A 17,208-nucleotide genomic window follows, 5' to 3' on the forward strand; every position below is an offset into this window, starting at 1 on the left:
CTGATCCCTTAATATGCTACACAGGTATTATGAAGATTGTATATCTATGCCGCAGATATTGAATACAACTGTGTAAGCTCCAGTTATACAGTTTGAAAACCCAAAAAGAGCCAAATGGATATAGGGATTGCAAAGTACCTGTTGGTCATTGAAAATGAGAACTCAAAAGCTCAAATTTACAAGTGAGAGGAAAGAATCATGATGACAGCCTGATGTTGACAGAACCTGCCTTTGAGACCTTCCTATCCACTAATCACAATAAGTAGGCAAGAGTACCCTGATAGTGATAGTAAGTAATCAGTTAACCAGCATTTACTGAATCAAAAGTATAACCTCTAAGATCTTTGGTTTACAACAGAGTGCCTCAAAATTTATATGCTAAGACATAAGGGATAACTGAGGTCTAGATTCAAAGTATCAGATCCCCTTCTCGTGCCAATCTATCTACTGTAACATAATCTGCTGTTTTGTTATCCGTGGTCTAGTAAACTGAATTTTACTTCAAGATTGGCAATAGATAATATAGCACTTAGTATATAACAGAAACTATATTAAGTGATTTATAATTATTATCTCATTTGATCATTATTATTATTCTCATTTAACAGATCATGAAAGTGAGGCAAAGAGAAGTTAAGTAACTTGCCGAGGATCAACCAGATGGTAATTATTTGAGGTAAGGTATGAATTCAGGCTTTCTGGTTCATATGTGGTGCTCTATTCACAGTAGTTGCCCACAAAGATGCTAAGTAGAGATAGGCACAAATACAAAGTGAACTAGGGATATATAAAAATAGAAGAGGGTTAACTAGAAATCAATACAAATATAAAATTAGACAAAGAGCCTGACCTCTGGCTAGGAATTAAGAATATTCCAATTGGAAGCTCAGAGAAATTATGACTAAACTCAGAACTTTTTATATGAAATAAATTTTTTAATGCTGAAGAGAAGGAAACCATATTACACTCTAGGTTTAAATGAGCTAATTATTTTAACAGTTAAGATCTGAAATGAGAGTCTGAATTAGATGGCATACGATTGCTCTTCAAACTCTGGCATTCAGTAATTCCAATTATCTAAAAGATAAAATACAAACATCTTTGTACTTGAGACCTTACATATTATGGCTATAATGCCTACAGTTTGTCCTCCAGAGTATTTCACTTTCTTTTTATGAATTTTATATTTTACTAATGAGGTGCTAGCTTCATCTTGCTCTCTCCTTTCATATCTGTCTTTTGAAATCCTTTTCTTCCTTGAAGCCCAGCTCAGAAGTCAGGTCATTCATGAAATTTTCTCTGATATCTTCTAGCTAAGCTTGCCAAAATTAAAACTACAGTACCAATTGCAATGACAAAAACACAATAAATACAAAATAGAATATTCATGAGAAACAACCAGCTTCTGCAACAAAATAGTAGCCAGCCCCATAACACAACAATTGGTTGGCAAGCTTACCCTCAATTAGAAATGATCCCTTTCTCTTGATCTTACATTCTTCTCTGATTGACTTCTCTTAATCAGATATAATATTATAACATATTCAGCTATGTGTATATCTTATCCTATCTTTTAGACTGTAAACTCGTTGAAGACAAATACTATGTTATTTTGCATGTTTGTATCCTAAGCTACATGAATGAGTGCTTAATAAATGTTTGTTGAATTGAATTTATGAAAATTATATCTACATACTTCCTATCTGTTGTATACAGAACTATCAGTGGTATGGCATGAAAAAAGTTTTGTTCCTAGACACAAAAAGTTAATTCCAAAGGAAAAGAGAAATAAGGCATACTTTTCTCACACAATAGGGATATTTATGCTTTCCCTTATGCCTTGCTTTGTGGTCCTTCAGAGGAATGTTTATTGCCAAGTCTCCCATCCATTTCACCAAAGATCCATCACTGAGATGTCCTATTCCCAGGCCCATTATCCCTTTGAGGGTCTCTGGGTGATGGACCACCTTTTTCTGGAACAATGGCACAATTGTCTTCTGTATTATTGTTGCCTTCCATTCACCAACCACTATCATATTGTCGTCCATACCAAAACACACTTCACATACACACAGATAATTGAATCTGCCCCAGTTTAGGCTAAGGTTTTGATTGCTTAAGTTCATATAACCTATTTCATTTGACATGGAAATATGCAAGTGGTCATAATACCTCTTATGTGTGTGTGTGTGTGTGTGTGTGTGCGTGTGTGTGTGTGTGTAGTTCCATATTTCTAATGAAAGTATAAAAAACAATAGAAAAAGTAAGTTTTACATTGCAAGAAGCATTACCCTAGCCACAAATACAACTTTACAAGGTAAATAATAAAGTCTTCAAATTCTAACATAAAGGTATTGGTCCTCATTTTCTTAGGCTTTACTGAGAAAGGGATGCCAGGAATAGCAGTAGTATCTTATGATGGATGATCTTTTGTTTATAAAACTCATGGGAAAACACATTTGAAAATTCAAAGGACTAACTTAGAAATATTACATGGAAAGTACCTGCAAAATAAGTTCATCAGGTAATTCCATTTTTCAAATATTTCCATTTCAGTGAAATCAAAAGGATATTTTTGCCAAGAGCGTTCTTTTTCAAATCAGTCTTTAGAAAACCTTCATCCAAGTACTCATGACTCACTTAACAAATAAGTACACCAAGATTCCATTTTAGAAGAGTTGGTTCATGATCAAGATGACTTTTTATGTCTTTCTTATAAACAGGATGTCACATTTTGAGAAGGGTAAATTAACTTAATCACTTAAGGTCCGTTTGGGTAAAACAGTCAACCCACAATGTTTTGTATGTGGATTTTAATCTCAGAAAAAGTATATTTTTCCATTCTTAATTGTCACTTCTAAGTTGAAATTTATGCAATGTGATGAAGCAGGGGAAAATCTACAAAACTGGGAACTGTTAAATACCTCACAAACCCTATTCATTTTCTTGGGTCTAAAATTCTGTCTTCTGACATCTCAAAATTGTTTGAATTCTCAAAGGCTACTTGAGTGAAATGTAAGCTCTTGAAGGTTTTAACATACTAGAAAAAAGTTTCCAAAGGAGAAACTATCAATTTAAGCAAAAAGAATCCCATTTCCAGTAGGCTCGTCACTAGATAATGAAATAGCTACCCAAACAAACAAAAAATACAAAATTGTTCTTGATCCTATATGGATCCCTAATGAAGATTGGAGCAGAGTGAGAAAGAAAAAAATGTTATACAAGAGAAGAATGACACCAATTTTTTAGACCACTTAAAGTCATTGACTTAATTCTTGATACTATAGATTTGGGATGCTTGTCCAATTATCAACAAGTTGCCATATCAATAGGATTTCCAACTTTAATATTCCTGCTATAAATTAAACAAAAAAGCTACAAGAAAATTTTGGCTATATGAAAATAATAGTCACATATTCTCTGAGAGAAATAAATAAAATAAGATTGCAAGAGTGGGTTTTGTTGAGCATCCAAAGACAAAAATATCATTTCATGGAACTTAGTCATCTAGTACTAATTGCAGTGCTATGATGAGAACCATAAAAAAATACCCCCAGCAACAAGTCATTGCTCTTAGTTCAGCAGCTGTTACAGAGAATAAAGAGGTAGAGAAATTCTATGAAGAGGAACAAAGATCCATACAGTGGAGGAAAGCACAAACTTTGGGGACAGAGGATCTTGGTTCAAATATAATCTGTAAAATGTGACTTTTGGCAAGACATTAACCTTCCCCACATCTCAGTCCTTCTATTTAAAAAAAGGGTAATATTAGATGACTTCTGATGTCATTTCCACTTCAGAATCTATTTTCTTACAAATCTCTAAATTAAATCAACAATTTTTATTATTATGGGGAGTTATTAGCTAATGGTGAATTTTCACGTTCACAAGGATTTTTTATATTAACATGCTTTCTTACTTATATTAAAACATAATAAGACTTACAGTTTCTGTTATATAATATTGGTCTTGTTTTGGTCATGTTCTGACCAAATTCAAGTATTTTGAAGTGATGTTTCAGTTCACCTTATTTATGGTCTCATCTTTATATATACAATCTTATAGAATAGCCAGTTCATCTAATTCAAAACCCTTTTTTTTTTTTTGGCTTAGGCAATTGGAGTTAAGTGACTTGCCCCACACAGCTACAAAGTGTTCAGTGTCTGAGGCCAGATTTGAACTCAGGTATTTCTGAGTTTAGGGCTGGTGCTTTATCCACTATGCCACCTAGCTGCTCCCTAATTCAAAAATCTTATCTACTTCAAGGTACTTGTATTGTTAAAATAACTCACCAAAATGAGAAGTGTTAATGTTTTATCATCTGGCTATTATGCATACTACTCTATTTTTAAAATGTTCATATTCAAATAATATGTCCCTTTCTTTACAAGTATTTTGTAATTATAAATTGTAATTTGTAAGCCAATTTTGGCTACCAATATTCTTTACTCTTTCATTAAAGGATACCTTTTGTGGCGTGGGGGGAAAATAAGCCTTTTTTCCCCTTATAAAATGTAAAAGGCTGAAAACTCTTAAGTTCACGCACTGAGGTCAGACAACCGAGCACTTAAGGTTAACTACTGATTGGACAATACTCTATTAGCATATATTTGGAAAATGGCCCACCCCCACTACTCTGTGCTGGCTCAATCTGTTGGTGTATAGAGAGATTTGGAGGAGGGATTAGAGGGTGGAGTAAAACAAGCCAGAGTGACTCCTGGCCAGGAGAAAAAGAAGAGAGGTATGGAGATCCTTGTGTCCATTCCTCTCATTTCAACCAAAAATAAAGACCAAGGATTTTTGCTTATCCTGACTCTGGCTGATTCTAAAGTATCCAGGGTGTTAACTTGGTCCTCACAATAAAACACTTTTCATATTTCCTGATTTCTTTGAACATGTTAAAAATGGTATGTTCTAAAGGATGGATGGAATTCATTTTTTTATTCTGACAGATTATTTTTTCAGACTGTTATGAGTTTTCACTATGATATTTTTTATTTAAAAAGCTATAGTATGCTTTCTTACAAATAGAAATATTATTTCCACATAAATACGATTTGTATAATGAATGGTCCATCCCAATATATATTCAATTACAGAAATGAGATTAGAAAGAGATGAAGGAGAAACTATTAAATACCTAGTACTTCCATCTGTGTTTTGGGATTGGCTAGTTAAACAATCAAGAGACCCTTTCTTTCCTCCTTATTTGATCTGCAATTAGGATAAGCTAACAACAGATGAGTAGAAATGAGTCCCCTGTCTTGTGTTCTAAACAAGCAGGATTATTCCATAGATATAGCTTATAAAATTATTAGCATGTCTTCCCTAGAGAATCATAGACTCAGTGTTAGAAAACATCCAGTTTCTATATAAAGACTAAATTTTCATTGCAGTCTAGCTTCTCTGTTCAAACTCAAATGTTAGAGAAAACTCACAATCTCATGATGTCAACTATTCCATTTTTTACACTCCTTTGTGGAAACTTTTCCTTATATTGAGACAAAATTGTCCTTCCTGTAACTTCTATCCAATTGTCTTAATTCATCCCTCTGAGTTAAAGGAAAATAAAATAATCCCATTTTCATATAACAGTTCTTCAAATATCTGAAAGTGGTTCCCTCCTATGTCATCTCTTTTCCATATTAGCCATCCCTCATTTTTTCCAAATGATCCTATTAAATTATTTTTGTAAATTTATTAAACACATAGCTTTTAATTAAATTAGCTGAACCCAATCATTGTTACTAAATGTCATTTTAAAGGATTATTTTATTTACACATATTAATATATGTATATGCATAATATATATCATAACTTTCATAATAAACTATTTTATATGTATAAACTAAGTAAATTTAAATATTTAAAAATTAGATGAATATTTAAATACTATTTATATATGAGTATATATATGTGTGTGTGTGTGTGTGTGTGTGTATGTGTGTGTGCATATATGTATATACTATTTAAAGGAATAAATGCTTAGATACAATGTAGTACTTTCTCTTCAATCTACAACTTATGTCTGATTAACTCTAGCTTTATCCCCAGACATGGTTAGGCCATCTCCTTCTAATTGATATTAGGTTTGTCCTAAAGCTTATGAACAAATTCCAAAATTTCAGTAGAGTTGAGTTTTAAAAACCTAATATCTCTTGCCAGTGGCTAGTTATAAATTTTTAGGTTCAACTCTAATTGCCACAGGCTTTCTTAATCAACAGTGTTCCGAATTCTCACTGCCACACTCAGATACCTCTCATCTCAAATAACATGAGAAAGAGTAGCCAAGTGGAAAGAAAAAGTAAACATCTGTTCCCTGGGTCTCTGTACTAATTGCTGCCTCTAGTTTTCCTGCTTTCTATATCATAGGAACACAGAATACAACAATTACAGTCACACAGTACATCTTTGTAAAAGGAGCATAAAATCCTATGATAGTCCTAAATCAGAAGGTTTCTCAACCATTTTATTCTATACTTCCTTCATTTTTGTTCCCTCCAATCATGCATACAAGGATATATACTAAAAATTTGCATGTTCTTTGCAATCATAACTTTTCCACATGCTTCTGATGCCATACTGATCTTGAAATTACAAAACTTTTTGATAATATCAGAAATCATTTTCTTTAAAAAAAAAAAAGACTTTTTGAGAAAAAATGTTTTAAACAAAAAATTAAATAGAAAACATAATTTTAGAAGAGATTTTGCTGATCTCATGGAAGGATCACTTTTTTTCTCTATCACTTCAATTAAATAAATTTTGAACTAGAGTATACACAAATAACTCTAATAGTCTTGTGTTGGACTTTTAAAAAAAAGAACATAAGTAAATGGAAAAATATAAAAATGAAATTCATAGATAATTCCTAAATCTAATTTTTAACCATAATTTGATTAAAATTCCATTTAAAATCAATTGAATGATAGATTTTTCTCTTCCTTTCTCTCCTCTTCTTACCTTCTTAACAAGTAGTAAAAATGCCAAAAGAAGGAATCAAGGTGAAATCAGATTATAAATGAAAAACATGTAGGCTAGATAATTATATTCTGAAAAAAAATATTGCTTTGGTATTTTAAACTCCCCCCAAAATGGTTTTAAAATATTTGATAAAAGTGATGAAAGACTTTGAGACATAATGTTTAGAAAACTGGCCTTTGACCTCATTTCCAAAATATATAGAGAATTGACTCTAATCTATAAGAAATCAAACCATTCTCCAATTGATAAATGGTCAAAGGATATGAACAGACAATTCTCAGATGAAGAAATTGAAACTATTTATAGACATATGAAAATATGCTCCAAATCATTATTAATCAGAGAAATGCAAATTAAGACAACTCTGAGATACCACTACACACCTGTCAGATTGGCTAGAATGACAGGGAAAGATAATGGGGAATGTTGGAGGGGATGTGGGAAAACAGGGAAACTGATACATTGTTGGTGGAATTGTGAACACATCCAGCCATTCTGGAGAGCAATTTGGAACTATGCTCAAAAAGTTATCAAAGTGTGCATACCCTTTGATCCAGCAGTGTTACTACTGGGCTTATACCCCAAAGAGATACTAAAGAAAGGAAAGGGACCTGTATGTGCCAAAATGTTTGTGGCAGCCCTGTTTGTAGTGGCTAGAAGCTGGAAAATGAAAGGATGTCCATCAATTGGAGAATGGTTGAGTAAATTGTGGTATATGAATGTTATGGAATATTATTGTTCTGTAAGAAATGACCAGCAGGATAAATACAGAGAGGACTGGCGAGACTTACATGAACTGATGCTGAGTGAAATGAGCAGAACCAGGAGATCATTATATACCTCAACAACGATACTGTTTGAGGATGTATTCTGATGGAAGTGGATCTCTTCGATAAAGAGTGCCTTAATTGATCAAAGATGGACAGAAGCAGCTACACCCAGAGAAAGAACACTGGGAAATGAATATAAACTGCTTGCATTTTTGTTTTTCTTCCCGGGTTATTTATACCTTCTGAATTCAATTCTCCCTGTGCAACAAGAAAACTGTTCGGTTCTGCACACATATATTGTATCTAGGATATACTGTAACCCATTCAACATGTAAAGGACTGCTTGCCATCTGGGGGAGGGGGTGGAGGGAGGGAGGGGAAAAATCGGAACAGAAATGAATGCAAGGGATAATGCTGTAAAAAATTACCCTGGCATGCGTTCTATCAATAAAAAGTTATTAAAAAAAAAAAGAAAAGAAAACTGGCCTTTGAGACAAATCCTGCCTCTGACACACTGTATATTGACCCAGGCCAAGGAACACACACACACACACCCTTCCCCTCATCCCTAGGTATTCTCCAAAGTTCTAGATTGTAGAGAAGATACTGATCTCCCTTGGTAGAGGGAGTTCCTCATATAGTTTTTTTTCCATATTCCTAAAACACTAACTGGGTTACAGGAGAAAAAAATGAAAAGAAAAAATGAAAATGTATTTCCCAGTTTATCATAGAAACGTGGCATTATTGAGGGGAAAGAATTTTGGCCTTGGCCTTAGGACAAGAAGTTCTGGTTTCGAATCCAGCATTGACTACAACTTAAACATGTCACCTCTCTGAGATGATGGTTCCTCATCTCTACAAAGAGAGGTTTAAATGAAATAATCGCTAAGGTCTCTTCTAGCTGCAATATTAAGTGAAACTATGAATCAGTATTTTGGTAAACTGAAAACAAATTTCCTGCTAAAGGCAGAGGGCTTAAAAGATGGGAGCAGAAAATGTATGAAATTTTGGAGGCAATCAAACAAGAGTTGGAGTAAAAAAAAAATCATAAAATTAGTGAAGCTAAGAACACAAAAGTGCATGACAATTGCAACCAGGCAAATAGAAAGAGAAAAAAAGAAGAAAGCATGAATAAAGAAAAGGTAAAAGATGAAAGTAAAAATCAGAGATTTTTTCAAAATGCTATTATGTAACAGAATTATCTTAAGCTGGAATGGATTTTAAAAGGAATAAGAAAAATTGGTATTGACATAATTTCCAAACCTACAGTGTGACTGGAGAATAAGAAGTTTAAAATTCCTTTACAAAGTAGAAATTTTGCTTCTGCCTATCTCAAATGTCATATGACAGCTATATTCTTGCATTCTACCATGATCTTCAGTTCAAGTCAACAAAAGAGTCTTCTCTCTTCTCATGCAAACCCTGTTGAAATAACTGTGAAAAGAATAGATGTGAGCATTAAAAATAAAAAAAATAGAAACAAAAAAACTTTACCTGCAACATAATCACCAAAACCAATAGTTGTCAGTGTGATGACCACAAAATAAATGGCATCGAGAGCACTCCAACCTTCTATGTGCTTAAATATGACTGCAGGTAGAGCAACAAAGAGAACACACCCAAACAATATGAAGATGATGGTTGAGATGATTCGAATTTTAGTCTGACTCACGTTCCACTTCTGGGCATGAAAGAAAAAGAAGAGTTTCATTATTGATGTGCCTTAAAAACTGAAAATGCACATTTATGTAAAAATAATTGCAATTAACAATGTTGTTAGTCTCCTTAATGATTATCTTTTTCTATAGAAGACATGTGTGAGGTAGAAAGTCCCAAGATAAACATATTAATATAATTTAATTAATTTAATTGTTGAAAGTTAGTTATATTTACCTAACTTTTTGCTTAGACTAAAAATATTTTTATTCTACAGGAACGTTATTGGGAGAAATGTTTTTTCTAGAAGTATCCTTAGTTAAGAGAGTAAGCATGGGATTCAATATATGATATGCATAATGATATAATAAGAAGATACGCTTTTTTTCTCCACTGAATACTTGGGATTATCCTCCACACCTGGATTTCTTTCCTTTTTTATCGTTACCTCCTGGTTTCCCTAGATTTTTTCAATTCTTAGATAAAATATCCTAAAGAAGTTTTTTTCAGCCCCCTTTAATGCTAGTGCTTCCCTCTGAAATTACTTCTAAATTATCCTGTTTATATATTGTTCTTATATTGAACTTAATATGTTGTCTCTGCCATTTAGATCACAAGAGTAGGACATATTTTTGCCTTTCTTTGTATCCCCAGCATTTAGCAAAATTCCTGACACATAATAGGAACTTAATGAAAGTTTTTTGACTTGATTTGACTTAAACAAAGGTCATGACTCTAATATATGTTCTTATGGTTATTTGGTTTACTTGACTAAAAGCAAGGAAGGAAGGAAGGAAGGAAAGAAGGGAGAGGAGAAAATAAAGCTTTAATTGTTTACTAGTCCTAAGTACATGGATTTGGGGTTTCCATTTGGGCTTGTTTTACATGGCCTTACCAAAGAAGTTATTTTATGAAATAAGAGGAGACAGACAATAAGTTATGGATAAATCTATATGAAAATATCATCGCAAATATGGGAAAACAAATTTAAAGTTCATATCTATATTAAACAGGTCCCTAAAATCTTACCTGAAACTTGAGTTTATAATCATATCAAGACTATTTGTATACAAATGTGTAAATCATAATGAAAATGAATAAAAAGAATAGAGATTTACAATTTAGTGCCAGTGAGTACATTAGGCTCACCATAGCTTACCATAGGCTTCTTTTTAATCTTGTCTTTCCTTTCCCATTTACCTTCTCTCTCTTTCTTGCATCTCCCTTTCTCTCTTTATACTATCATACTCTATTTTTTTATCCCTCTTTCTTCTTTTATTTTCTGAATGTTTCCCTGTCAATTTCTTAGCTTTATCAATTATACCTCAGGGCAATGCTTTGCTTTTCCAAAGTCATTTAATGTATAAGAACATGATGTAGGACATGTCAGTGCTGTATATATATACAATTACAGCAAAAATATAATCATAAAATGGCAATTCCAAACATTAGCTAACATGAAGTTTATTTTTTTTTAATTTTTTATTTAATAATTACATTATATTGACACTCGTTTCTGTTCCGATTTTTTTTTCCCCTCCCTCCCTCTACCCCCTCCCCTAGATGGCAAGCAGTCCTTTATATGTTGGATATGTTGCAGTATATCCTAGATACAATCGTGAAGTTTAAAAAGTGAAAAAGATGTGTCTTTTAGGGTAGTCACTAACTGTGTTGAACTGAACTGAAAATACCTATAAAATTTGATTATCCATGATAATTTTTTTTTTTGGATTGGACCTATGCTTTTATTCACATAGGCAACTCAAAGGAAGGAGTTTCCTACCAATGCAGCTCTTAGACAGTTGTCTAAGGCGCTGAAAGATTGTAACTTGCCAAGAATCACATAGTAGTTATCAGCAGCAGGACTTGAATCCAGGTCTTCTTGACAGACCAACTTTCTATTCCATGTGTTATGCTGTCTCATATATGATGGTTTTTATTGTTGCTCAGTAGTTTCATGACTTTTCGTGACACCATTTGTGACTTTCTTGGCAAAAATATCAAAGTGGTTTGCCATTTCTTTTTCCAACTTATTTCACAGATGAGGAAATTGAGGCAAACAGAATTAAGTAATTTATCCAGAGTCATAAAACATGTATTTGAGGTCAAATTTGAACTCAGGAAATTGAGTCTTCCTAACTCCAAACCCAGTACTCTATTCACTGAATCACCTAGCTGCCTTGTTGATGACAATGATGATGATGCCCTAATATTCCCCTTAATTGAAAAAAAATTAAATCCTGTTGTAAAAGCATTAAAATAACTAACTCAGAGGTTTTTTTTTTTAATCTGGAATTTAAATGGGTGAATTATCACCCAATTTTCCATAATAGGCTGTTTTGAGACTAAAACAAAAGAATGTATATAAAGTACCATTAACCTTAAAGTGCTATAAAATTTCAATCAGTTAATCTCTAGGTCATAACATATAGGGAAAAAATGTATTTACCATGAATGTAATAAAATAAAATTATTTCTTCAGTTTTTATTTTGTTTTCCTCATCAAACATTTGCAAGTTTTGTAACAAATATATATATATATATATAGTAAAATATTTAAATACTCACAATAAATGTGTCTTCTACTTTAGCAATTCCTTTTCCAAATATAGTCCCTAGTTGATCTCCAACTCCAGCCAAGAGAAAACCAAAAAGGGGAATTCCCAGTAAGGCATAGATGATACAGAATATCTTTCCACCTTCTGTCCGTGGTGAGATGTTTCCAAAACCTAAATCACACACACACACACACACACACACACACACACACACACAAACAAAACAATTTCAGCTATTTACAAATTAGTGCTATATGAAAATACCTGTAAAGACAGCAAGTGAGAAAAATTTCAGAATGTTTCACAAGAGACCTACCATCTACTGCCAATGGTAAATCATGTTAAGCCAATATATAATGTCTTTCATTGAATATTTTGAGGTATAAATAATTAGAATTTACAGGAAGTATATTTAGCATTTCATTATTTTATTTTTTAACAAAATTATAGACACAGTTTATAAAATAGAAAATGCAACAGTAACAAGAAAATTTTAAATTCAGCATACTTCAATATAGTAAAAGTTCTATTAAATTGTATATACTTTTATGGACAGGTCATTAAATTCTTTTTAATTTTATCAAACAATTGTTGTTACTCTAAGAATCTGATTTGTTACTTTTAACTTTATTTTCAGATAATTTATAAAATGTAATAATAACAATTACATAGCACTTTGTCTTTTGATCCTTGCAATAATCCTGTAAGGTAGATTCTGTCATGTTCATTTTTTTAAGGAAAATAAGAATAAAAGATATTAAATGAGTTGGTCACATAGCTAGGAAGTACTCAAAGCAAGAATTGAATTCCTTTCTTCTTGACTCCAAGACCACTCTCCACTGTGTTCTTCACTGAGCTTCCTCATAATTAAATATTTATAATTATCAAATTATTTATTTTTATCAGAAATCCAAGATTTTCTGGGATTGGTAATTATAAATTATAGATAAATTATAATTTAACCAGTTCAATACTATCACCTTTTACTAATGATGAAATTTTCTAAATCAAATTTACCTTCACTTATGAAACTTTTTTATAAAATGTAAAAAATTCACAAATATTCCAAGCTTTAGGCCATTCCTACATGGAACATGAAACAATCATGTTTTAAGAAAAAAATTATCCTCCTAACTCTCAAATTTTAAAAGTGGCAATGTACAATAACCAAAGTTGAAAAGAGGATGAGAGAAAACACATTTTTAAAGTTTTGTATCATCACAGAGACAATCATTTAATAATGAAATAATAGTCAACTAATAGGAGATAATACACATTCTGTGCACTATAGTGCTCAGACCACATCTGAAATAAAGTATCTATTTCTATGCATCATAATTTAAGAGGTGACATTGACACAACTATGTTCCCATAGTAACAAAAGGTTACTATAACAAAAGATTGAAAAAGAAGGAGATGTTTAACCTGGAAAAAAGAATGTCGAGGAGAGACATAAGTATCTTCAATATTTGAAGATGTCTTATATAAAAGAGAGAAAAGACATTCTCTGTTGCTCTCTACCTGTGCACAGGACTCACCCTGTAATTTCTACTCTGAGGATATGTCTAAGAAAAACCCTAATTTTGGAGGTACTGAATAGGAAAGAGTTCGCACATATCAAAAACTAAGGAGCATACATAGAACATCTATATCTTTGAACTTGGGATTTCATATTTATTAAACCTTCTCTAGATTTTTGCAATACACTCAATTCAATTCCATAAGCATTTTTAAAAATCATTGAGTGTCTACCATATGAAGGACACTGGGGATATAATGATAACATTAAATGTTACCTCTTCTCAAAGAGTTTACATTCTATTGAGAGCAGAGAATATAATATCACACAAACAAGTAAATACATGATCAAATGAGTAAGAGCAAAGCACTAACAATGAGGAAGATTAGGAAAGGCTTCCCAGTGGAGGCAGCTTGAGCTGAGCCTTGAAGGATGCTAAGAATTTTTTGAGGGGGAGGTGAAGAGGGGGAACATTTCAGAATTTGGGAACAGCATATGCAAAGGCAGAGGGGTAGGAGACAGGATGCCAATTATGGGAAGAACAAGTAGGACAGATTAGTTGCAATATAAAATGTTTGAAGGGGAGGAATATGAATAAGTCTGCAAAGGTAGGTAGGATCCAGACAGTGAAGGACTTTAAATACCAAGCTGACAAATCTGTATGTCTTCCAGAAACATAGTTGGATCCCTTCCCTTTGAGCAAACATATGACATGGACCAACATTCATCCAACTTTCATTTAATTTAAAAGGCATGTAAAAAGTGCTGGTTATATACAAGGTACTATGCTATATGTAATGAGAATGGATTAGCAATTTATTTTGTTACCCAGTGCAATTATGGAACAAGTAACATATTTTGAGAATGACCAGCAACAGTAATTAGATATAATTCTGTGTTGAGCTTTCATGTTGTAGCAATAACAAGTGTCCTACCACCTTTGATTCTCCTCCTCCTTCTGCTTCTCCTTCTCCTTCTAGTAAAAATGGCAGTTATAGACAACTCTAAAATTTATAGAGCCCTTCAACACATTGTTTAATTTGAGCCTCACAACAACTCTGTGAGGTAGGTACCAGAAGTATTATATTCTTAATTATGACATGATTGAGGCTTCGACACATTAAGTAACCAACCATCCACATAGCTAATAGGTATAGGATCTGAAGTCATCTTCCTAAATCCAAGTCCAGCAGTCTATCCACAATGTTACATTAATTCTCTAAAGTTCACTATAATTCTCTAATTGATTCACTTTTCTGTTCATTATACAAAGATTTTGAGTTTAAATCTGACTTTATTTACCTGTATGATCCTTGGAAAATCATCTAACCCTATTTGTCTCAGCTTATCTTCTATGAAATGATATCTGGAAAATGGAAGGACAAACTACTCTGGTATCTTTGCCAAGAAAGTACCAAATGGGACTCAGACATAAATGAAATAACTAATCAGCAAAAGACTTATCCTATCTCAATTATACTATATTATTACTGATCCCCATGTCTTTCCATGGAAGGAAAATAAACAGGGGACATCTGTAAATAAATGATAAATAAGATTCTATTCATATAAAAGGAAAAACTGGAGGAAATCTCAGGAGAACATAGTCTCTTATTCCCCAAGCAATAATGATGGTGTGCCTCAGATTCCCTCAGGTGAAAAGTCATTCATTATTGGTCAAAGGAAAAAGAGCAGAGTTGTAGTGATTGATGACTGCCTGCTGAGTGGTAGCAAAGGCGCTATTTGTCAACGTGACCAAAATAAGAAAAAGAAATGCTGTTGTCTTGGGGCGTGCATTTGGGACATGACAGAGGTTGTCTATAAATTTGTCAAGTCAAACAATCACTACCTTTTTCTTATAGTTTATATGGGAACAGGTGATATTGCCAAAAGTCACATAGAAATATCACTAAAGATCATGAAACTGAAATTCAATCAGTTGTCCAAGTAGAAGACCCATTGATACTGTTCAATGATTTTAATTAAAAATGGACAAAGAAGGAAAAAAAAAACTGCTTCTCTCCCTTCCTCATCTCCATCTCTCTGTCTCTCTCCATCTTTCTCTCTCTTTCATCTTTCATCTGTCTCTCTATGTGTATATGTGTCTTTCTTTCTCCCTCTCTCCCTTTCTCCATCTCTCTCTATCTCATATGTAGATAGTAGCAAATAAAATATGTAAATAAGACCAAGTAAGAGAACTGGTAACCAAGACATTAATCCTAACAAAAGGAAACAGAGAATGAAAAAGTGTACAAAATATAAGTAATAAACATTGAACCAGAGATTGTTTCATAAAATTATATTTGGGGCAGCTAAGTAGTCCAATAGATAAGAGTACCAGCCCTAAAATCACAAAGACCTGAGTTCAAATTTGACCTTAGACACTTAATACTTCCTAGCCTGGGCAAGTCACTTAATCTCAATTGCTTCAGCAATATGTGTGTGTGTGTGTGTGTGTGTGTGTGTGTGTGTGTGTGTGTGTGTATTCAAGCATCATGGATCAGAGATGACCTTGGATTCCAAAAATGAAACATAATTAACTTCTGGCAATTTTTTTAAATAGAGAGACTTTGAATATGAACCACTAAGTCTGCTGTCCTTAGATAAAGCATGCTAAAAATCAATAATAACCAATTTACCTCATTTCATTTATTTCCAAGTTTTCTGCAATGGTAGATCAAAAAAATTCTTTCTGAGCAATAATTTAGATTTTATTATTTTATACTGATTCAGCTTACCTATAAGCATTGAATATCAATTCAATAGGCATCTGTTAAGCAAAAATCTTTTAGCCCATATAATATGAAGGTTAATTAAAGGCACTGAGGATATTTATATTTGAGAAAGAAAGAATTAGGGGAGGCATCAAAAGGAGCACAACAAGAAGTCTAAGAAGTAATTAAAATCAAAGAAAGCAAATCCAAAAGAAAAAGTCACACAGTCACCAGGATTTAAAGTTGAAGCAGACCTCAAAGGTGCTTTACACCTATCTAGACAAAAGACATTCCCACTGTCACATACTTGAGAAGTGGGCATCTAGATTCAGTCTGAAGAATTCCCAAAAAGGGTGAGGAAGCACTGCACTTTTTTGCTATCTCTAAATGTTGGGAAGGGTTTCTTTGTTTTCTTTCATATATCAAGTTTAAATACGCATCTCTGGAACTTCTATATAGACCTTCTAGTTTTGTCCTCATGGACCAAAGAGAACAAGTAAAATCCCTCCACCATATCATAGCCCTTCAAACATTTAAATGCATCTGTTATGTCCCACCCTCTTTAGGTTCTCCAACCCTCATTTGACATAGATTCCAAATCCTTCAGTATCCTTCCTCTAGACACTTTCTAGCTTGTCAATAATCTTCCTAAAATGTGGCAAGTCACTTTACCCTGTTTGCTTCAGTTTGCTCATCTGTAAAATGAGTTCAAGAAGGAAATGTAAACTAGTCCAGTATCTTTGCCTGTAAAACATCAAATGAGGTCATGAAATGTTTGTCATGACTGAAAATGACAACAAAATATAATATATTAAAATCAAATAACAATAATAACAAAACTGAGCAAATATTATATTAGATAGCATCATTCTGTTACAGGGGAATATATGATTATGTAGCATTTGGTATATCATGAACATCTATAAAATGGGTATTATAACAGTACCTAGTTCCCAAAGTTTCTGTGAGGACAAAATAGAATAACATTCATTAAAATTCTTTGCAA

The 17,208-nt window shown here is 32.8% G+C and overlaps 1 protein-coding gene across 5 annotated transcripts in view; it reads right to left on the reverse strand.

Annotated features, from left to right (window-relative positions):
• KCNK2 (potassium two pore domain channel subfamily K member 2) overlaps positions 1–17,208 on the reverse strand; it is a 291,790-nt gene that overhangs the window by 88,277 nt on the left and 186,305 nt on the right. For all 5 annotated transcript variants that reach the window (XM_051998361.1, XM_051998366.1, XM_051998364.1 and 2 more), the window contains exons 4-5: positions 11,980–12,140; positions 9,250–9,436 (exon numbers count right to left, since the gene is read on the reverse strand). In XM_051998361.1, the coding sequence (XP_051854321.1) occupies positions 9,250–9,436; positions 11,980–12,140 (348 nt within the window). The remainder of the gene's footprint in view (positions 1–9,249; positions 9,437–11,979; positions 12,141–17,208) is intronic.

Source organism: Antechinus flavipes, chromosome 4, assembly GCF_016432865.1.
Source record: "Antechinus flavipes isolate AdamAnt ecotype Samford, QLD, Australia chromosome 4, AdamAnt_v2, whole genome shotgun sequence".
Classification (NCBI taxonomy): domain Eukaryota; kingdom Metazoa; phylum Chordata; class Mammalia; order Dasyuromorphia; family Dasyuridae; genus Antechinus; species Antechinus flavipes.